Genomic DNA, 23,187 nt, shown 5'->3' with positions numbered 1-23,187 from the left:
TATTTCTGATGCTGAAACACAATCCGGTAATGAACATGAACCTAGTGATAATGTTAATGATGATGTTCATGTTGATGCTCAAGCTAGTAATGATAATGATGTAGAGATTGAACCTGATGTTGATCTTGATAACCCACAATCAAAGAATCAACGTTATGATAAGAGAGACTTTGTTCCTAGGAAGCACGGTAAAGAAAGAGAACCATGGGTTCAGAAACCCATGCCCTTTCCTCCTAAACCATCCAAGAAAAAGGATGATGAGGATTTTGAGCGCTTTGCTGAAATGATTAGACCTATCTTTTTGCGTATGCGTTTGACTGATATGCTTAAAATGAATCCTTATGCTAAATATATGGAGGAAATTGTTACTAATAAAAGAAAGTTTTTGGAAGCTGAAATTTCCACCATGGTTGCTAATTATACTTTTAAGGGTGGAATACCAAAGAAACTTGGAGACCCCGGAGTACCAACTATACCATGCTCCATTAAAAGAAACTATGTTAAAACCGCTTTATGTGATCTCGGAGCCGGTGTTAGTGTTATGCCTCTCTCTTTATACCGTAGACTTGATTTTAATAAGTTGACACGTACTGAAATATCTTTACAAATGGCTGATAAATCAACTGCTATACGTGTCGGTATTTGTGAGGATGTTCCTATTGTGGTTGTGAACGTTGTCGGATTTCGGGTTCCGGCAGACCCTTGAGGTTCCAACACTGGGGTGCGCGCGGAAATTTTGCCTCCTGCCTACCTGCACCCCTCCGCCTTGCAAGGATCTAAACTATGTCAAGAACAACACAAGAGACACAGGGTTTATACTGGTTTGGGCCACCGTTGTGGTGTAATACCCTACTCCAGTGTGTGGTGTGGTGGATTGCCTCTTGGGCTGACGATGATGAACAATATAAGGAAGAACAGCCTCGCGAGGGTCTGTTCTTGGCTGGGGCGATGAACTGCTGGGAGGAGCTCAGTCACCTTTCTCTCTCTTTCTTTCTCTAGCGGGTGGCTGATCCTATTTATAGAGGCCCTGGTCCTCTTCCCAAATATCGAGCGGGAAGGGAGCCAACAATGGCGGGCTAATTTGAAGGGGGACAGCTAGTACTAGCTACCCTGACAAAAGTAGTCTCTGCCTGCGCAAAGCTCTGGTGATGACATCGTCTTGGGCTCCATGGTGACCTCCATCTCGTAGTCCTCCTAGTCTTGGTCTCGTTGCACCGAAATGGCAACCTTTGCCTGATGCCTCGGTACACCACGGCTGCGCTTGCCCCCTTTGCACCAAAGAGGAAAGGAGGACACTGCGCAGGCTGGCACCCGCCTGGCGCCCTCGGTCGTCATGGCTTGCGTCACGGGCACCTCGTGAGGTACCCCGCCTTGATCTCTCCGCCAACTCGTGAGCCAGCCTGACGAGGCCGTGCACCTCGTGAGGAAGCTCCGCGTCATCCGCCCCGCGAGGCTTGGCCCCTCGCGAGGGTCTTGGGTTTGTGTTGGTGAAGATGGGCCGCGCTGGGCCCCCCTTTGAGCCATGCCACAGGCCGCAGGCAGGTAAGTCTGGGGACCCCCGTTCCCAGAACGCCGACAGTAGCCCCCGGGCCCAAGGCGCGCCCGGGCTTGGCCGTGCAGGGAGGCGGAAGGGCAAGAGCGAAGCGCCGCGGGCCCTAACAGCCTGCGGCCTTGGGCGCCGTGTGGCGGTTGATGGGACGTGGGCGTCTCCACTTCCCCATGGCGCCTCGGCAACTACACAGATTGGACAAGTCCCTGCATGCAAAGTGGGTCATAATTACCTGCGATCATGGGGGCCGTTGGTTGGCCATCGCCAGCTATAAGCACGGACCGGCGCGCGCCCTTTCGGTTCATCCCACCTTGCTTCTCTTTTTTCTTCATGGCCCCGTCGAGCAGGTTCTCGGCCGTAGAGAAGGGGAAGGCTCGCCAGGTTGAGCCTGCCTCTCCCCCGCCCAAGCGTGGCCGAGGGCGCCCTCGCAAACATCCTGTAGCCACCATGGTGGCTCCCCGCGGTCGTGGAGGCGATCTTCAGCACAGCGACGGGCGGATTGCTGTGGCCGGGGGGTGCGCTCCGGCTGCGCGTCCCCCTAGGCCGCGCTTTCGCGCTGCTAAAGTGCTACCGGAGTTCGTCGTGTGGTCGGCGGAGCCGACTAGCACCCGGCTTCCACTTCCTCGCTTCCTCCTTGGCGAGCTCCCGGCCGGCGCCCCGGGCGGCCTCTGGCTCCAGGCGGACGGCTGCTGCTGCCGGGCCTCATGGGTCTCACTAGAGGTCTCCGCGGCCAGGAGCCTGTCCCTGGCCCGCGGTTGGCAGACGTTTGCCCGCACGCGTGGCCTGAGCCGTCGGTGCACCCTGCACTTCAAGTTCGACGGCGATGCCACCCTCTAAGTGAGGGTGTTTGGGGAAGATGGTCACCGCGCAGGGTGTTGCCCCGAGGGTGACGACCGCGGCTAGGTACCCAACTCCGGCGATGATGGAGAGGGCAGCGCTCGCGCGGCTGGCGGCGCTCAGGGTTCCTCAAGCTTCTCTAGTTCTTCTTCGGGCGGCGACTCTTCTAGCGGTGGCTGCGGTCAGCCTCCACGCCGTCGTATCTGCTTGGGCGGTGGCAACGTGTCCGCCCGCCATCGCGCCCTGGTGAAGCGCGAGAGGGAGTCCGCCTGAGCTCCGGAGGCAGCTCGGGCCTTCCCTGCGGGCCGGTGTGAGGCGAGCTGCACCAGATTTGTTCTTTCTTTTCCTTTTTCCTGCATAACAAAGACAGTAGTGTGGAGCCCCGCGGGGGCGTGTTTGGGTTATTGCTGTTAATCATCGTTTTGCTTTCGTTATCGTACCTTCCGGCTACGTGCCCAAGCATGGATAGTTCCCGGCCCCGGCCGTGGGGGGCGACCGACCCAGGCCCTTTGTTTGTGTCGCGGTGCCCGTGGGGCACGGACTGGTGGGGTGCTCCTGTAATGGGCCCAGGTCGCGAACTCTTTGAATGACTAGGATAGGAACACTCGCGAGGGCGCTCAGCTGCCCCCCTCGCGAGGCCTTGCACAAGAGAAATCGAGGCAGGAGAGTGAAAAGTCGAAGAATCACAAGCCAAAGACGGCAACAACTTCAATAAAACTTCGGATGAGAAGGAACAAGCCAACTGCGGAAAGCAAATGAAAAGCCGCATCCGACACCTAATCTAGTCTTCGACGTCTTCTCACTAGTGCGGAGCTAAGTGCTGCCACTGGGCGTGGCAGGGAGCCCCAGGGCCTGAGGCCGGCGCTCCTGAGACTCCGGGGCATGTACAGCCCCAACTCATTATTACGTGAGAGTGTCACGGGCGGCGAGCTTCACAGGCGTTGGCCTTCTTCACGGGCTCCGGGCCTTTTCCAAAACGCGATAGCTTCATAGGCGTTCGCCTTCTTCACAGGCTCTGGGCCTTTTCCAAAACGTGATAGCTTCACGGGCGTTCGCCTTCTTCACAGGCTCTGGGCCTTTTCCAAAACGCGATAGCTTCACAGGCGTTCGCCTTCTTCACAGGCTCTGGGCCTTTCCCAAAACGCGATAGCTTCACAGGCGTTTGCCTTCTTCACAGGCTCTGGGCCTTTTCCAAAACGCGATAGCTTCACAGGCGTTCGCCTTCTTCACAGGCTCTGGGCCTTTTCCAAAACGCGATAGCTTCACAGGCGTTCGCCTTCTTCACAGGCTCCGGGCCTTTTTAGGGGTAGAACCTCCGGAGGTGCTGGATGTTCCATGCATTTTGGACTGGCACCCCCTCCTGAGTCTCCAAGCGCGCGGAGCCGGGCCTGGAAACATGAACGACTTTGAACGGGCCCTCCCACATGGGAGAGAGCTTGTGCAGCCCCTCCCTGGAGAGAACCCGCCTGAGCACGATGTCTCCTACCTCCAGAGTTCTGGGGCGGATGTTGCGGCAGTGATATCGCCGCAGTGCTTGTTGGTACCTCGCGCTCGTAGCGCGGCTTCTCGGTGATGTTCCTCCCCCAGCACGAGGTCCATCCCCCGCATGGCGTCCTGCTGCGCCTCATCGAACGCCAGGACCCGCGTGGAGCGACGTCTGACATCGTGAGGGATGACCGCTTTGGCTCCATAGACCAGGAAGAACGGGGTCTCTCCAGTCGGCTTGGTCGCGGTTGTGCGGATGGACCACAACATGGACTGAAGCTCGTCGTACCAACCTCTGCCGCAGGCCTCCAGCTTCTTCTTGAACGTCCAGGTCTTGAGGCCCCTCAGGACCTCCGCATTGGCTCGCTCGGCCTGGCCGTTGCTTCGGGGGTGCGCCACCGAAGCGTAGCATATCTGCGTTCCAAGGTTAGCACAGTATGTTTTGAAGAGGTTACTGGTGAACTGCGAACCATTGTCCGTGATGATGCGATTCGGCACCCCGAACCGGCTCACGATGCCCTTGATGAACTTGACCGCGGAACCCGTGGGAATGGTGCGGACAGCCTCTACTTTAGCCCACTTGGTGAACTTGTCCACGGCGACGTAGAGGTAGCGGTAGCCCCCGGGCGCCCGAGGAAACGGGCCCAAGATGTCCAGCCCCCAGAATGCGAATGGCCATGAAAGGGGTATAGTCTGCAAGCCTCCTGCCAGCTGATGGATCTGCTTGGCGTGGAACTGGCAGGCCTCACAAGCTTTCACTAGTTCAACGGCATCATTGAGCGCGGTGGGCCAATAAAACCCACTGCGGAACGCCTTGCCGACGAGGGTCCGCGATGATGAATGATGTCCACAGTCTCCGCCGTGTATATCTTCCAGCAGCTCCTTCCCTTGCTCTCTGGAGATGCAGCGCAGGGATACATCGTTTGGCCGCTTCCAGTAGAGCTCTCCATCCTTGATGCAGTATGCCGTGGCCTGGTGTGCCACTCGCTCCGCTTCCTCCTTCTCCGGCAGGGTCCCTTGCATTAGGTAACTGCGGAGCTCCGCGATCCAATATCCCTCCTGAGGTTCCATCGTCAGGAGCAGGCGTGCTCCTGAGGCCGGGCCAGAGGCCGGAGCCCCTGAGGCAGGTGGCTGGGGGAGCTCCTCCCGGGGCTGAGCCATGTTCGATAATGACGGCAGGGCTAACGGCTTGAAGAGCCATTCCTCGAAAACGCCAGGCTCCTGAGGTAACCGCCTGGACGCCCGTTTGGCGATGTCGTCGGCCTCCTGATTGGTGCCACGGGGCACATGCTGCAACTCCAACCCCCAGAACTGCTTCTCCATCCTGCGGACCTCCGCTAGGTAGGCTTCCATGTGCTCATCCTTCGGCTCGTACACCTTGTTGGAGAAATTGACAAGGAGCTGCGAATCACCCTTGATGGTGAGGCGTTTCACCCCCCAGGGCAGCCACGGCCTTCAAGCCCGCTATTAAACCTTCATACTCCGCTATGTTGTTGGAGACCTTTTCACCTTGCTGGAAACAGAGCTGCACGGCGTAATAGAGCTTGTCCTGAGTGGGCGATATAAGCACCGCCCCAGCCCCAGCGCCATGCCTGGAGAACGCCCCATCGAAGTACATGACCCAGCCTTCTGGCGCCTCGCTTCCCGGGGACAGGGACCGATCCTCGTCGGCCTTGAGGCCTAGCGCCTCCGTCCATTCTGCCACAAAATCTGCCAACGCTGCTCCCTTGATGACTCTGGTCGTGCTGAATTCGAGCTGAAACACTTGCAGTTCTATGTTCCACTCAGCGACCCTTCTAGCTGAATTAGGGCTCGTGAGCACTCTCTCCAGGGGGTATGACGAGACGACCTTGATGGGATGACCCTGAAAATAGTGCCGCAGCTTGTGCGAGGCCACCAGTAGTGCAAGGAGGATTTTCTGAGGCATGGGATACCGTGCCCTTGCATCCCGCAACACCGTGCTGACGAAGTACACTGGGTGCTGGACGAGGTGGAGTGCATCAGTGCTGGTGGCTCCCTTCGGAGACCATGGCACCTCTTGAGGTAATGAGGCCTCCTGAGACTGGCCATCTGGAAGAGGGGCCTCTTCCGCCTCCGGTGCGCTCCTCTACTGCGGCTGATCCTCCTTAGCCGCGGTGGCAGTTTCTGTAGGCCTTCCTTGTCCCTATTCTGCCTTGTCCCGGGCTGCTGCCGCGGTTTTGATTCGGCGCTCCTCTCTGACAGCCACCAAGGCTGCGCTGGCGGAGTAGGGAGTGGCGGCGAGGTAAAGCACCAGGGGCTCTTAAGGGCGCGGAGCCACCATGACCGGTGGGCTGGTCAGGTATCTCTTGAGATCTTGGAACGCCTTGTCGGCCTCTTCAGTCCACTCGAAGGGCCCCTTTTTCTTCATTAGCTGGAAGAAGGGCAGTGCTCGTTCCCCCAACTTGGAGATGAAGCGCCCTAGCGTGGTCACGCGCCCCGTGAGCTTCTGCATTTCTCTGAGGGTCTTTGGCGGGCTCATGTCTTCCACCGCCTTGACCTTCTCCGGGTTAGCCTCGATGCCTCGGTGGGACACGAGGAAACCCAAGAGCTTGCCCGAGGGGACTCCGAACACACACTTCTCCGGGTTGAGCCGTAGGTTCACTGCGTTGAGGCTCGCGAAGGTTTCCTCCAAGTCTTGTATCAAGGTCCTGGCCTCCCGAGACTTTACCACAATGTCATCGACGTAAGCTTCAACATTCTTCCCGAGCTGCGGGCCCAAGGTGATGTGCATCAGCCGCTGGAAGGTCGCCCCTGCGTTACGCAGCCCGAATGGCATGCATGTGTAGTAGTACACCCCACACGGGGTTAAGAAGGCTGTCTTCTCGACATCTTCTACCGCCATCTTGATCTGGTGATACCCAGAGAAGGCATCCAAGAAGCATAACAGGTCGCATTCCGCAGTGGAATCGACAATCTGGTCGATGCGGGGGAGCAGGAACGGATCTTGCGGGCATGCTTTGTTGAGGTTGGTGAAGTCGACACACATGCACTCCTTCCCTCCCTTCTTTGGCACAACGATAGGGTTGGCCAACCAATCCGGGTATCGGACCTCACGAATGACCCCAGCGGCTTCTAATTTGCGGGTCTCTTGGACGATGAAGGTCTACTTTTCTATGGACTGCCGCCTGGCCTTTTGCTTCACAGGGCGCACGTTGGGGCACACTTTGAGGTGATGCTCGATTACACTCCTAGGGACCCCTGCCAACTGGTTAGGCTCCCAAGCAAATACCTTCCTGTTCGCGCGCAGGAACCCGACCAGGGCCTTCTCCTGCTCAGGTTTGAGGAGGGCGCCTATGGTGAAAGTGGCGTTGGTGGACCCGTACTCATCGACGGGTATCTGCTTGGTTTCTTCCTTGTCTTGGGTGAACAGCTGTTTCTTCTTGGCAGGTGCAGCCCCCTTGGGCCCGGGGGTCTCCAAGTCGGCGGGCTGTGCCGACGCCGCCGTCTTGAAGGCGAGCTTGAGCACCCGCAGCGCGTCCCCGGTGTCCCCGTGCACAGTGAGGACACCGCTGCTCCCGGGCATCTTCATGAGGTTGTACGCCAGATGCGTCGCGGCCATGAACTGGGCCAGCGCTAGGTAGCCGAGGATGGCGTTGTAGGGGAGGCCGATGGGGGTGATGTCAAAGTCGACCAGCTCCGTGCGGAAGTTGTCGTAGGTGCCGAAGGTTACTGGGAGCCGGATCTGTCCCAAGGAGCTGGACGACTTGCCCCCAACGCCTGAGAAGGGCCGGCTGGGTTGCAGCCGTTCCAGGGGTATGCAGAGGAGGTTGAAGGCCTCGACCGAGAGCATGCTGAGGCCCGCGCCGCCATCAATGAGGGTTCTGGTGACGGCCACCTGGCAGATGGTGGGGGTGCACAGCATGGGGAGCGCACCCGAGCAGGCCGAGTTGGAGGGGTGGTCCTCCGAGCTGAAGGTCAAGCCGGTCTCGGGCGCCGCCCGGTCCAGGGGAGGCCCCTGCCGCGTGGAAGCGGCACTAACCTGGCGGATGAATGGCTTGACGTGGTGACGTGTAGGCGGCGCCTGCGAGCCGCCCAAGAGGGCCGCGACGACCGGGGGTGTTGGTGCAGCGCGATGGGCGGGGAAGAGGTTGCGGGGCTCCATGGGCGCGCGGAGCACGCGGGACGAAGAACCAGCTGGGGTGAGCGAGGGAGTTGCGGCGCGGCCGTCTTGCTGCACGAACAGATGCTGGGACGATGCTTACCGCTCGTCCCCCACCGGGCCGGTGGCGGCGTTGACGGCGGGTGACGGGGAACGGCGAGGACGCCCGCCGACAAGGGCCGTCTGGGCGACGCGGGAAGCGAGTGCGGCCCGGCGCTCAGCACGGGCCCGACGAGCGTCAGACATGGGCGTGATGGTCGGAGGAGAACGGGGCGGTGGAAGACGAATCCCGGCGCACCCCTACCTGGCGCGCCAAATGTCGGATTTCGGGTTCCGGCAGACCCTTGAGGTTCGAACACTGGGGTGCACGCGGAGATTTCGCCTCCTGCCTACCTGCACCCCTCCGCCTTGCAAGGATCTAAACTATGGCAAGAACAACACAAGAGACACAGGGTTTATACTAGTTCGGGCCACCGTTGTGGTGTAATACCCTACTCCAGTGTGTGGTGTGGTGGATTGCCTCTTGGGCTGACGATGATGAACAATATAAGGAAGAACAGCCTCGCGAGGGTCTGTTCTTGGCTGGGGCGATGAACTGCTGGCAAGAGCTCAGTCACCTTTCTCTCTCTTTCTTTCTCTAGTGGGTGGTTGATCCTATTTATAGAGGCCCTGGTCCTCTTCCCAAATATCGAGCAGGAAGGGAGCCAACAATGGCGGGCTAATTTGAAGGGGGGACAGCTAGTACTAGCTACCCTGACAAAAGTAGTCTTTGCCTGCGCAAAGCTTTGGTGATGACGTCGTCTTGGGCTCCACGGTGACCTCCGTCTCGTAGTCCTCCTAGTCTTGGTCTCGTGGCACCGAAATGGAAACCTTTGCCTGATGCCTCGGTACTCCGCGGCTGCGCTTGCCCCCTTTGCACCAAAGAGGAAAGGAGGACACTGCACAGGCTGGCACCCGCCTGGCGCCCTCGGTCGTCATGGCTTGTGTCTCGGGCACCTCATGAGGTACCCCGCCTTGATCTCTCCGCCTCCTCGTGAGCCAGCCTGACGAGGCCGTGCCTGAGGAAGCTCTGCGTCGTCCGCCCCGCGAGGCTTGGCCCCTCGCGAGGGTCTTGGGTTTGTGTTGGTGAAGATGGGCCGCGCTGGGCCCCCCTTTGAGCCACGCCGCAGGCCACAGGCAGGCAAGTCTGGGGACCCCCGTTCCCAGAACGCCGACAAACGTTACTATTTTAACGGACTTTGTTATTCTTGATATTCCCGAGGACGATAGTATGTCTATTATTCTTGGAAGACCCTTCTTGAATACTGCAGGGGCTGTTATTGATTGCACCAAAGGCAATGTCACTTTTCACGTTAATGGTAATGAGCATACGGTACACTTCCCGAGGAAACAACCTCAAGTCCACAGTATCAATTCCATTGGAAAATTTTCATCGATTATTTTTGGAGGTTTTGAATTTCCTCTTCCTACTGTCAAGAAAAAATATGATATTCTTATTGTTGGGGACGTGCATATCCCCGTTGAGGTAACCTAGTGTTATTCGAAAATTCTCCGGTTTCATGCAATTCGGAATGAGTTTGTTAACAAGACTTGATCAACCTTGTTAGTGGATTCATTTTTATGAGCATGGGATGGATGAATTTAGAAAACACAACTCTCTGTACCCTCTTTTTACTTTCTAATATTTATATTAAATAAATTAAAAATAGTAATTTCGGTCGGTTTTCTAAATTATCCGTGCAAAAAATACCTCGAAAATAAAAGTTCTCCAAATGCCCTGAAAAATTAATATGATTTTCTGGAATGTTTGAGAATATCTGGCACTGAGAACACATCAGGGGGAGCCAGCACCTGGCCACGAGGGTCCAGGGCGCGCCCCTGCCTCGTGGCCCCTGGTGGCCCCCCTCCACTTATTCCAGCCACCACACACTCCTTCCTCCCAAAAAAATCACCAACGAGCTCAAGCACGAGTTCTAGCTCGTCTTGCTGCCATTTTCGATCTCCTAGCTCAAAGATCCATTCACAAAACTGCTTTAGGGGATTGTTCTTTGGTATGTGACTCCTCCAATGGTCCAATGAGTTTTTGTTCTAGTGCTTTATTTATTGCAAATTTTTGTTGCTTAGGTGACCCTGTTCTTGAGCTTGCATGTCAAATTTATGTCGTCAAAAGTAGTTTTAATGCATGATATGGCCTCTAGACACTTGTAGGAGTAGTTGCTATCAGTTTTGTTGAGTTTGGTTCACTTCTATTTTAAGTTACTAAAAATTTCAGAAATTTTCAGAAAAAGATGAAGAGATTTTTGAGGAGCTCATCGAGTCGAAGCTCGAAGGATAATCAAAGTGAAGAGAACAAGAAGCCCAAGTATAATCTCCCTCGTACTGCGGAGGTTCGGCCGTGTGAATGGCCTTGTGATGATTTCTTGTGAGAAGCCGAGATTCATGAAGATTTTTATTATTTGGCTGAGAATGCAGGCCTCACCACCTTCCTCCACGACCAAAACGAACAGTATCTCTTACTCACCAATATCTTTGGGCAAAACTTCCATTTCCATGCTAGGAGCTCACCGCCTTCAGTGGAATTTTATTTATATGATGAGCACAAAGAGATGTCACTTCGTGATTTTTGTCGGGTTTGTTTGACACCTTTTGAGGGCAGCATAGAGGAACCACATCGTGATGATGTGGAGGGATTTATTGATATGATTGTTGTAGGGGAAACGAGGAAAGTTTTCGATGCAAGAATCACTAGTATACATTTTCCTATTCTACGTTACTTTTTAATATTTGCTACTAGATGCTTAATTGGTCCCGGGAACTGTGGGAACCTTAGTGCTCCTGATATTGTTATTTTGCACCATGCCTTTTTTCAAGATACTACTTGCAGTTTAGGCGCTATTGTTGCTAAGCAGTTAAACCTGAACCGTACTAAGGGCCCCGTCCTTGGAGGCATCTTTGCCTCGCGCCTAGCTGCACACTTTAACATACCCATCAGGCATTATGAGAAAGAGGAATAGTTGCTGCCTAATATTTTTCTAGATTATAAGAGCATGGTAGCACATGATTTTATCGTTAAGAATAAGAAGTTTCTTAACTATAGACTGATTTTTAGTAAGAATAACTTTGAGACTATTACCTTGCCTGCTCCCTCTTTCTTTAACATATTTTAGGCAAGTACCTTGTTTTACCAGAGGACGTTTATGACATTGATATGAGTAAACATGGGACCTAAAATGTTATTGTGAATATGGTTAGTTCATAATCTTTGCTAAAAACTTTGATGCTGGCTTTACATATTTCCAACAACAAGAGCAAACAGAGTTTGGAAAAGTTTTTCTTTATCACTTTCAGTTTATCAACTGAATTGCTTGAGGACAAGCAAAGGTTTAAGCTTGGGGGAGTTCATACGTCTCCGTCGTACCTACTTTTCCAAACATTTTTTCCCTTGTTTTGGACTCTAACTTGCATGATTTGAATGGAACTAACCCGGAATGACCAGAGAATCAACAGAGATTATTTTTGGAATATATAAAAAATAATGGAAGAAGAATCCACGTCAGGGGGGCCCACACCCTGTCCACGAGGGTGAGGGCGCACTTACCCCCTGGGCGCGGCCCCCTACCTTGTGGGCCCCCTGACACTTCATCGACCTCAACTCCAATTCCATATATTCGTGTTCGGGGAGACAAAAATTGCAGAGAAGGATTCATCGCGTTTTACGATACGGAGCCGCCACCAAACCCTAAACTCTCTCGAGAGGCTGATCTGGAGTCCGTTCGAGGCTCCAGAGAGGGGAATCCGTCGCCTTCGTCATCATCAACCTTCCTCCATCACCAATTTCATGATGCTCAGCGCCGTGCATGAGTAATTCCATCGTAGGCTTGCTGGACGGTGATGGGTTGGATGAGATTTATCATGTAATCGAGTTAGTTTTGTTAGGGTTTGATCCCTAGTATCCACTATGTTCTGAGATTGATGTTGCTATAACTTTGCTATGCTTAATGCTTGTCACTAGGGCCCGAGTGCCATGATTTCAGATCTGAACATATTATGTTTTCATCAATATATGAGAGTTCATGATCCTATCTTGCAAGTCTATACTCACCTATTATGTGTTATGATCCGTTAACCCTGAAGTGACAATAATCAGGATCATTACCGGTGATGACCGTATTTTGAGGAGTTCATGAATTCACTATGTGTTAATGCTTTGGTCCGGTACTTTATTAAAAGGAGGCCTTAATATCCCTTAGTTTCCAATAGGACCCCGCTGCCACGGGAGGGTAGGACAAAATATGGCATGCAAGTTCTTTTTTCATAAGCACGTATGACTATATTCGGAATACATGCCTACATTACATTGATGAACTGGAGCTAATTCTGTGTCACCCTATGTTATGACAGTTACATGATCGATCACATCCGACATAATTCTCCATCACTGATCCATTGCCTATGAGCTTTCCATATATTGTTCTTCGCTTATTTACTTTTCTGTTTCTACTGTTACCATCACTATAAAAACCAAAATATTACTTTTGCTACCGTTACTTTTTGCCACCATTACCACTACTATCATATTACTTTGCTACCAAATATCTTGCTGCAGATATTAAGTTTCCAGGTGTGGTTGAATTGACAACTCAACTGCAAATACTTGATAATATTCTTTGGCTCCCCTTGTGTCGAATCAATAAATTTGGGTTGAATACTCTACCCTCGAAAACTGTTGCGATCCCCTATACTTGTGGGTTATCAATGTGCTTTGTGAAAGTCCAATTAAACGTCTTGATCTATCTCTATAGATCTTGACGCCTAATATATAAGCAGCTTCACCGAGGTCTTTCATTTAAAAATTCTTATTCAAGTATCCTTTTATGCTATTCAGAAATTCAGTATCATTTCCGGTCAATAATATGTCATCCACATATAATATCAGAAATGCTACAGAGCTCCCACTCACTTTCTTGTAAATACAGGCTTCTCCAAAAGTCTGTGTAAAACCATATGCTTTGATCACACTATCAAAGCGTATATTCCAACTCTGAGAGGCCTGCACCAGTCCATAAATGGATCGCTGGAGCTTGCACACTTTGTTAGCACCTTTAGGATCGACAAAACCTTCTGGTTGCATCATATACAACTCTACTTTGAGATATCCATTAAGGAATGCAGTTTTGACATGCATTTGCCAAATTTCATAATCATAAACTACGTTAATTGCTAACATGATTCAGACAAACTTAAGCATCGCTACGGGTGAGAAGGACTCATCGTAGTCAACTCCTTGAACTTGTCGAAAACCTTTCGCAACAAGTCGAGCTTTGTAGACAGTAATATTACCGTCAGCGTCAGTCTTCTTCTTGAAGATCCATTTATTCTCTATGGCTTGCCGATCATCGGGCAAGTCAACCAAAGTCCATACTTTCTTCTCATACATGGATCCCATCTCAGATTTCATGGCCTCTAGCCATTTTGCGGAATCTGGGCTCATCATCGCTTCCTCATAGTTCGTAGGTTCGTCATGGTCAAGTAACATGACCTCTAGAACAGGATTACCATAACACCCTGGTGCGGACCTTACTGTGGTTGACCTACGAGGTTCGGTAGTAACTTGATCAGAAGTTTCATGATCATCATCATTAGCTTCCTCACTAATTGGTGTAGGAATCACTAGAACTGATTTCTGTGATGAACTACTTTCCAATAAGGGATAAGGTACAATTACCTCATCAAGTTCTACTTTCCTCCCACTCACTTCTTTCGAGAGAAACTCCTTCTCTAGAAAGGATCCATTCTTAGCAACGAATATCTTACCTTCGGATCTGTGATAGAAGGTGTACCCAACAGTCTCCTTTGGGTATCCTATGTAGACACATTTCTCTGATTTGGGTTCAAGCTTATCAGGTTGAAGCTTTTTCACATAAGCATCGCATCCCCAAACTTTAAGAAACGACAAGTTGGGTTTCTTGCCAAACCACGGTTCATATGGTGTCATCTCAACAGATTTTGATGGTGCCCTATTTAACGTGAATGCAGTCATCTCTAAAGCATAACCCCAAAACGATAGTGGTAAATCAGTAAGAGACATCATAGATCGCACCATATCCAATAAAGTGCGGTTACGATGTTCGGACACACCACTATGCTGTGGTGTTCCAGGAGGCGTGAGTTGCAAAACTATTCCGCATTGTTTCAAATGAAGACCAAACTCATAACTGAAATATTCACCTCCATGATCAGATCCTAGAAACTTAATTTTCTTGTTACGATGATTTTCCACTTCACTCTGAAATTCTTTGAACTTTTCAAATGTTTCAGACTTATGTTTCATCAAGTAGATATACCCATATCTGCTCAAATCATCTGTGAAGGTCAGAAAATAACGATACACGCCGCGAGCATCAACAATCATCGGACCGCATGCATACATCAGTATGTATTATTACTAATAAGTCTGTTGCTCGCTCAGTTGTTCTGGAGAACGGAGTCTTAGTCATCTTGCCCATGAGGCATGGTTCGCAAGCATCAAGTGATTCATAATCAAGTGATTCCAAAAGCCCATGAGCATGGAGTTTCTTCATGCGCTTTACACCAATATGACCAAAACGGCAGTGCCACAAATAAGTTGCACTATCATTATTGAACTTATATCTTTTGGCTTCAATACTATGAATATGTGTATCACTACTATCGAGATTCAATAAAAATAAACCACTCATTAAGGGTGCATGACCATAAAAAATATTACTCATATAAATAGGACAACCATTATTCTCTGATTTAAATGAATAACCGTCTCGTATCAAACAACATCCAGATAGATTGTTCATGCTTAATGATACTTCTCCAATGTATCTACTTTTTCTCATGCTTTTCCTCTTGTTTTGGACTCTAATTTGCATGATTTGAATGAAATTAACCCTGGACTGACGTTGTTGTCAGCAGAACTACCATGGTGTTATTTTTGTGCAGAAATAAAAGTTCTCAGAATGGAACGAAACTTTTTGAGGAATTTTTATATCAATAATAAGAATTTTTGGAGCCAAGACCTACTTGAGAGGGGCCCCTAGGTGGGCACAACCCACCAGGGCGCGCCCCCTCTCTTGGCGCGCCCAGGTGGGTTTTACCCACCTGGTGGCCCCGCTGACGATCCCCCTAATACTATAAAATCACATATTTCTTGAAAAAAATTAGGGAGAAAGAATTATCGCGATCCACGAGACGGAGCCGCCGCCAAGCCATGTTCTTCCTCAGGAGGGCAGATCTAGAGCCCGTTTAGGGCTCCAGAGAGGGGGATCTTCGTTCTTCGTCATCACCAACCCTTCTTCATCACCAATTCCATGATGCTCCCCACCGGGAGTGAGTAATTCCTTTGTAGGCTCGCTAGTTGGTGAGGAGTTGGATGAGATTCATCATGTAATCAAGTTAGTTTTGTTAGGGCCTGATCCCTAGTATCCACTATGTTCTTAGATTGATGTAGCTATGACTTTGCTATGCTTAATGCTTGTCACTTTGGGACTGGGTGCCATGATTTCAGATCTGAACCGTTTATGAATTTATCATTATATCTATGTTCTAGATCCGATCTTGCAAGTTATAGTCACCTACTACGTGTTATGATTCGGCAACCCCGGAGTGACAACAACCGCGCCCACTCCTGGTGATGATCGTAGTTTGAGGAGTTCATGTATTCACTATGTGTTAATGCTTTGTTCTGGTTCTCTATTAAAAGGAGGCCTTAATATCCCTTAGTTTCCAATAAGGACCCCGCTGCTACGGGAGGGTAGGACAAAAGATGTCATGCAAGTTCTTTTAATAAAGCACGTATGACTATTTGTGGAATACATGCCTACATTATATCGTTGAACTAAAGCTAGTGCCGTATCGCCCTAGGTTATAACTGTCTCATGATGAATATCATCCAACAAGTCACCGATCCAATGCCTACAAACTTATCCATGTTGTTTCTGCTAAGTTACTACTGCTATCATCACTGTTACACTTGCTACAAAGTTACTGCTATCATTGTTACTGTTACTATTGTTGTTGTCACTACTATCAAAACTATCAAACTACTTTGCTACTGATCACTTTGCTGCAGATAATTAATCTCCAGGTGTGGTTGAATTGACAACTCAGCTGCTAATACCTTCAAATATTCTTTGGCTCCCCTCGTGTCGAATCTATAAATTTGGGTCGAATACTTTACCCTCGAAAACTGTTGCGATCCCCTATACTTCTGGGTTATCAAGACCTTTTTCTTGCGCCGTTGCCGGGGAGCATAGTTATATTTGTTGAGTCACTTGGGATTATTATCATATTATCACTATGAAGAATCTGAAGGATGCTAAGACTAAGATATTTCCCTCAAAAACGAGGGGAGGTAAGGAACTGCCATCCAGTTCTGCTTTAGATTCACCTTCTGTTATAAGTAAACTTGCAACACCACCACATGCTATTAATTCTGATATGTCGCAAGTTATAGATGATGCTACTTCTATTATGAATGATGCTTATGGTGATGCTAGTACCTTGCTTGATAATGATGATGTGCCACTTGGCGAATTTCTTGATAAACAAATTGCTAGAGTTATACAACATGATGTTGTTGAATCTGATGATGAGCTTGAAACTGAATCTCCTGAAACACCTGCTAGAACTAGCCTTCCTAGATATGAATTGCCTAAGGTACCGGAAGGTTAGGTTATGAGTGAATAAGCAACTAGAGATATTCTTGCTTACAATGATAGAGATGATCTAGAGAAATTTTTACACAAGTATAAAGAAAAATCTCTCAATGCTGGAATGAAGTGTGATCCTAAGTTTGTTACTTCACCTATATTTATTGATCATAAGGATTATGAATTCTCTGTCAACCCAGAGTTAATTACTTTGGTTGAATCTGATCCTTTCCATGTTTATGAAACTGAAACTATTGTGGCACATCTTACTAAGTTGAATGACATAGCGACCCTTTTTACTCATGACGAGAAAACTCGCTATTACTTTATTCTCAAATTATTTCCTTTCACATTAAAGGGTGATGCTAAATCTTGGTACAATACTCTTGCTCCTGGTTGTGTGCGTAGTCCCCAGGATATGATTTATTACTTCTCTGAAAAATATTTTCCTGCTAATATGAAACAAGCTGCCTTACAGAAAATATTTAACTTTCCGCAAACTAAAGAAGAGAGTCTCCCACAAGCTTGGGGGAGGCTTTGACAGTTACTTAATGCTTTACCTGATCATCCTCTTAAGAAAAATGAAATACTTGATATCTTCTATAATGGACTAACTGATACTTCTAGGGACTTCCTAGATAGTTGTGCTGGTTGTGTTTTCAGGGAACAAACTGTTGAATAAGCTGAAGAATTTTTGAATAACAAATTGAAAAATTATGATGACTAGTCATGAACCCGTGCATCTGCACGGGCTAGTTTTAACAATTTGTCATTTTCTCACTTTATATTTCACTTCATATTTTATGTGTATGTAATATACACAAATTATCTATGGTGTGACCCACATATTAATATAAGTGCCTACTTGCACAGAACAATTGAAACATATGTAAATATATTGGAACATGCTACAGAAGCAATGAAAGTAACTTTAACCATTGGTAAACACAAATACATGTGAGTGTCTAAGTTAATCAATGTAATTTTAGCCGTAAATATGTTTCGTTACCTAGATGGTAAATATTTATTTGGAATATCACCAAAAGAAACATTGTTAAATGTTTAGATATGATGTCATCAACATGAGGCAGTAATGCAACTTACGTGCTTTGTGAACATATATTGCATATGCAAAAAATTAAGCATATCTTTTGTATTCTATTCTACCATCCAACGACTAAAAGATCATTTCATATAATTAGAAACATCTTATATGATTGAAGTTAAACAATAATTGTACTAAATCAACAACAATTAATATGGATCGGAGGGAGTGTAACATTCTTATTTATCTAGATCATGATAATTAAACTTCATTCAATATAGTGCAAGCTTATTCATCAAACAGACAGTGGAAGAGAAAATAAGCGGACATGATAGATTGGAGAATAAATAATATTTCATAAATTTAGGCCTCCTTTAATTCATAGGATAGGAATTTTATAGGAATAGAAAAATCATAGGAAGTGAAATGACATGCATCTCAATTCCTATAGAGAAAGGGATGCCATTTGGTGCATAAGATAGGAATTTTTCCATTGAGTCTAGGCTAATGTTTTTCCTCCAAGTTGTGAAGGATTGATTCCTATCCTACATAGGAATAGGAATCCATTCCAATAAACCAAAGGGTTTCAAAGGATTATTTTTTTCCTTTGCAAATCCTATCCTGTAGAGTTCCTACAGAGATTTGGAGTAGTGACATGACCATCTTGCATTAACTATTATGCTAGATTGTCCTTTGTAATGAAATTATAGTACATGTGCGAAGTTGATACAACATCCATTAAAAAAACATAAACAAAAATACTATATAAGACCAGACATCAAGGTAATGTCTTCGAATAGTTATTATGCAATACAATTTACGTAAACAGATACATCTTGATCAGAAACATTATTACTTAAATTTTCTCCTAGAATCTTAATTTCTCTTAAGATCACCAGAGATTGTAAACTCTCCACACATCTTGGCATTTCCAAGAAGTTTCATATCAGAAAAGCTCTCTATCGCGTGAGTGTGCAAACATAAGAAACCAACATTCATTTTTTTGTTGAAACAACCAAACACAGCTACATACCATTACCTAAATACATGACCACATTCAGATTTGTGGTTGGTTTAATAAAAGCATTAAAATATATTTCGCTCGACATGAGAAGTCATCATTCTCGCAAAAAGAGAAGACCATCATTATACAGACCTCTTACCTTGTTCAAAGCAGCAAAATCAGTACTCCCTCTGATCCATATTAATTGTCACCATTACTAAATTAGCAACAATTAAAATGGATCAGAGGGAGTACATTATATGGAGAAGTACACTGTGATTTATATTGAATCACCTAAAGACACACCACAACATTATTAAAAGGTGGTCTTAAATTTGGAGATATAAACCATTTGAAACTATCTTATTTGAGAATTACATAGTCACAAAAAGTGTATATGAATAGAAAATATATGTGAGTTCTTCTTTGTAGATGATAATATCGACAGAGTATAACTTCACTTACCCTGCCAATGCTATGACTCCTAGTTGATAGAACCGAGTATTTCACATGCCATCTATTTAACCTTCAATTTAGTAGTTGTCACACACAATTGACAGAAAATCAGAAGTTCAGCAGCAGCGACACTTAAGCATTAGTAGTTCTCACATTGCCTTTGCTTTTGCAAACAAATTGTTCGCGAAAAATAGATATTCGGATTTATAACAGAAACCCTCAATGTTTTAGTAGTTCACAAAGAGCTTCATTGTTAAGTGTTTCACAGTTTAACTATCTACACTACTGGCTAAAAAGGGTTAGAAGCAAATTCATGAGAACTCAATTCTCTAACCTACAATAGCCAGGACATGGCATCTTCGCAAGGAACTTCCTTGAACAGGAGATCAAGCAACAACATCAGCCGTAACTGAAGACTGGGCAGGCCATTGAAGATGTTAACTCTCCCATAGAGGGTCTTAGACATGTTTTGTCGATACAAAAATTTATTAGTAACTTGACCAGCGACGACATTGACAACTGACATTAGGCTCCTCCATGCTGCTGTCATCTACTTAGACAGCATGTTAATTTATAAGCTTGCCTGATCAGCATCGTTATACTCCGACCATTGTCCATTATGTATACATAGCTTGTACGTAAGAAGATTATGCTCCAACCAATCTCCATGAGGTATCCATAGGTTATATGTGAGAAGAGCCAGGATTGCATCCATGGAGAGCACAAACACTATCCAAGCACATGATACAAAACAAATTGAACCCAAATCCAAAGTTAATGTGTATTCAAGATAAAACTGCAAGGAAAATTGGAACAAAATATTGTGAGAAAATGAACCTGATACAGATGAGGAAAACAGTTTTGGGTCAATAAGCTCCTTTAGCACAGCGGATGAATGCTCCAACTTAGTTTTGATAGAGACATGGGTTAGCTTCCATGGGGTGGGAGATAGCTGAAGGGAGAGACATGACGCAAGATTGTTGAGGTTGTTTCTAACCAGGAGAGAAAGAAACGGTGTAGAAGCAGTGATCTCTTTCTGGCCTGGAGGAAGAACTATAGAGCGTTAGGGCCATCAACAATAGCGTGGAATCTTTTCTGGTAATACGGCCGCTTAATGATGTTGTATCTTTTCCCTAGCCTACACTTGTTTTTATATTATTAGTTGACCATCTCCCCCACATAATAATTCAACAAATTTGTTAACATAATTTTTTGAAACAAATTTACAGTTTTCAAGATAAAAGAAAATTATTTGCAGCTTGCATGGAAGGAGTATTTACCTCAAACAATGAGCGTCTACTGTCAAATCTTCTCTTGTGCTTGCCTATTCCTGTACAAAAGGAAAACATGACAGGCTTTGCATGAAATCAATCTGGATCGAGGTTCAAAGCCACTGACGCAGCTAGTCACATAGCGGATGCGATGTTAATGAGTAGGTGCATTGATCGATGGATAAGACAGCACCACCATCTCGTCGATGTTGACAAAGCGGTGGCGTGATGTGCATTGATCGATCCATGTGACGGCACCACCAATCTCGTCGAAAATGGCGACAATAAGAAACGGTGGTGGTGTGGCATGCATTGATAGATCCATGCGGCGGCACCACCATCTAGTCGACAACGGCGGCGGCATGAAATGTGCACGCTGTTTTACCCTTTATATCAAGAACATCAGTATATACCGACTCAAGAAGAGTAGTGTATATCGAATAAAAGATTATGTACTGACTAAAAAACATAGTATACTGGTTCACAAAAAAGTACTATATATCTCCTTACAAAGATGTTGTATATACTGCATCACACAAAAAAGTATATACTTACTTCATTAAAAAAGTATGTTACATACCCTTTTGATTTAATTTTGTATGCTACACTTCCGTGCACAAAGAGCAGTGTATTATATACTCCTTTTGATGGTAGCATACACCACAAGGAAGATAAAAATTGGTGGCAGCTATTCAAACCAGTTTGAAAATATGTTATAGAGTCCCTGGCAAAAATATGGTACATACTCCACTATCACAAAGTCAGTATATACAATATCACAGAAATATTGTTCTGGTATATACTGATTATTACACCTACTCCAACCCAAGCTCCCTAGGTTCACGGCAAGAATTCAAACCAGTTCAAAAATTACATACTCCACTATCACAAAGTTAGTATATATAATATCACAGAAATATTGTTCTGGTATATACTGATTATTACACCTACTCCATTTTGAGCTCCCCAGGTTCACAGCAAGCAAAGAGTAAGAGCACCGTATATTTTCAAGAGTTGGCAATATATGCTAACATTTTAGGTACCTTCGTATATACTACATATTAGATTTATTCTTTTGAAACATGCATGCATATCTGAAAATGCGTAGATGTCATGTTTGGTTTAGCACACACAGTTTCATAGTGCAACATACACAAAATCACAAATGTATTTAGATCTGAAAGTAAATATAAGAAGCATCAAGCATTACCATATTGTTGGAGATTATTAATCCAGGTCCTATAGAAAACAAATCTCAATGAAGTTGTGTGGTAGCTGTAGTTGAAGGCATAAAAATGATTGAGTAAACTATCACATCCATGCAGGTCCATATGGCTGATGCCATGCGTTCCAAAGGTGCCTGAACCCCTGACCGACATTGATGATGAACATCTGGCAAAGCGCCTACATCAACAGTTAAATCATCAGCCTGATTGGTAAGAAGAATAAATTATTCAAACAACACTAATCCTATGGCACACACATCAGATTGTGTAATTTCCTTATTAAGAATTCAGTGAAGTCTACTTAACATTGCTTAGGCTCGACAAAATTAGTAAAAATAAAACGTTATGTTATGTCAAGCAGCTTTGAAGACGCACTAATGATCACATCCTAAAGTGGTCCTCAAAAATCAGGATTGGACATCTAAGCTTGTAGTCATAGGTGCAGTAGCATTTCTTCAGCGAATTAAAATGCTTTTTCCAAAAGATGCTAATCATCCATGTGACCATGTCTCTGCAGCATAAATAGATGAAGCATCAATGATCAGTAATAAATACTTGGACGGGGAATGAATTACTCCTTCTTGTAGGAATTAGCACAGACATTTTCTTGGCAAACAAAGCTCAAGTTCTGCATACTAAACTGTAGTACTCTGGGCAATAGAAAGCAATGCATTGGGTATTATTCATCAACAACAATCCACACAATTATATTGTAGTAAGCTAAATAGTAGTTGAGCCTATGAACTATTTCTTAGAACTACCTAAATGACCAATTATAACATAATTGTATTGTCCTCTACCAAATTCAGTATGGTGACATTTTTCGAATATTATTCCTAACTGAAGCACCTGTTAACAAACCAACTAAACCACCATGATTTTTTAAAAACAGAACTATCCAAATCACCATTGCAAAGTCAAAGGGTAGTAGTATTGACCCAGTACCTTCCCAAACCCAAGCGTGTCTGTAGGAAAGGAGATTCGGCCCACTAACATGGCAATCCAATGGCAGTACACCTAGCACACCCGCAAATCCATTCCACCCAAGTTCCATGAGAGAACTTCAGAGAAGAAAATTACCTTGCCTGGCAGCCTCTCAAAACACAGCCGAATTTGCTACGCGGAGCACCATCTTCTCCAGGTAGTTCCATGCCTCGGCGGTCCGATGAGTGGAGGCGCACAAATTTGCTACGCGGAGCACCAACTTCTTCGGGTACTTCCATGCCTCGACGGTCCGATGAGTGGAGGGGCACAACAGGAGACCATTGTTATTGCCTATAGGTATAGATTGCCGCATGAGAGGAGAGTGCGGTGTGATGTTCGATGGGAGAGGAGGAAGAGGAGGTGAGGATAGATCGAGAAGGGACACAATCCGCCTCAATCGCATTCCCTCGACCTGCCGCGCCGCCTCCACATGACCGGAAGCATCGGCCACAGCGTGCTAGTCCAAGAGGGAGGACTAAGGAGAGAGATGGTTCACGGTGGCGGTGGAGGCGATGGAATGCAACAGAGGG

At 46.8% G+C, this 23,187-nt stretch overlaps 1 protein-coding gene across 1 annotated transcript; it reads right to left on the bottom strand.

Moving 5' to 3' along the window:
• Positions 1-19,747: 19,747 nt before the first annotated feature.
• Positions 19,748-22,896, bottom strand: LOC147990508 (uncharacterized). Its single transcript, XM_087528920.1, has 4 exons — positions 22,754-22,896; positions 21,658-21,851; positions 20,457-20,506; positions 19,748-19,972 (listed from the first exon to the last, which is right to left on the bottom strand). The coding sequence occupies exons 1-4, from the start codon at positions 22,894-22,896 to the stop codon at positions 19,748-19,750; spliced, it is 612 nt and encodes a 203-aa protein (XP_087385046.1).
• Positions 22,897-23,187: the final 291 nt, after the last annotated feature.

Source organism: Triticum urartu, chromosome 1A, assembly GCF_056163025.1.
Source record: "Triticum urartu cultivar PI428250 chromosome 1A, HENAU_Tu73, whole genome shotgun sequence".
NCBI classification, from domain to species: domain Eukaryota; kingdom Viridiplantae; phylum Streptophyta; class Magnoliopsida; order Poales; family Poaceae; genus Triticum; species Triticum urartu.
The sequence above is the reverse complement of the archived record's forward strand: the minus strand, read 5'-3'. Positions and strand labels throughout refer to the sequence as shown.

Coding starts and splice junctions, on each gene's coding strand:
- LOC147990508 (XM_087528920.1), bottom strand. CDS start 22,896: ATGGAAGTACCCGAAGAAGTTGGTGCTCCGCGTAGCAAATTTGTGCGC. Junction 20,507..21,657: donor TAATAATCTCCAACAATATG/GTAATGCTTGAT, acceptor CCTTTTGTACAG/GAATAGGCAAGCACAAGAGA. Junction 19,973..20,456: donor GTAGACGCTCATTGTTTGAG/GTAAATACTCCT, acceptor TTTTCCTTGCAG/TTTTATCTTGAATACACATT.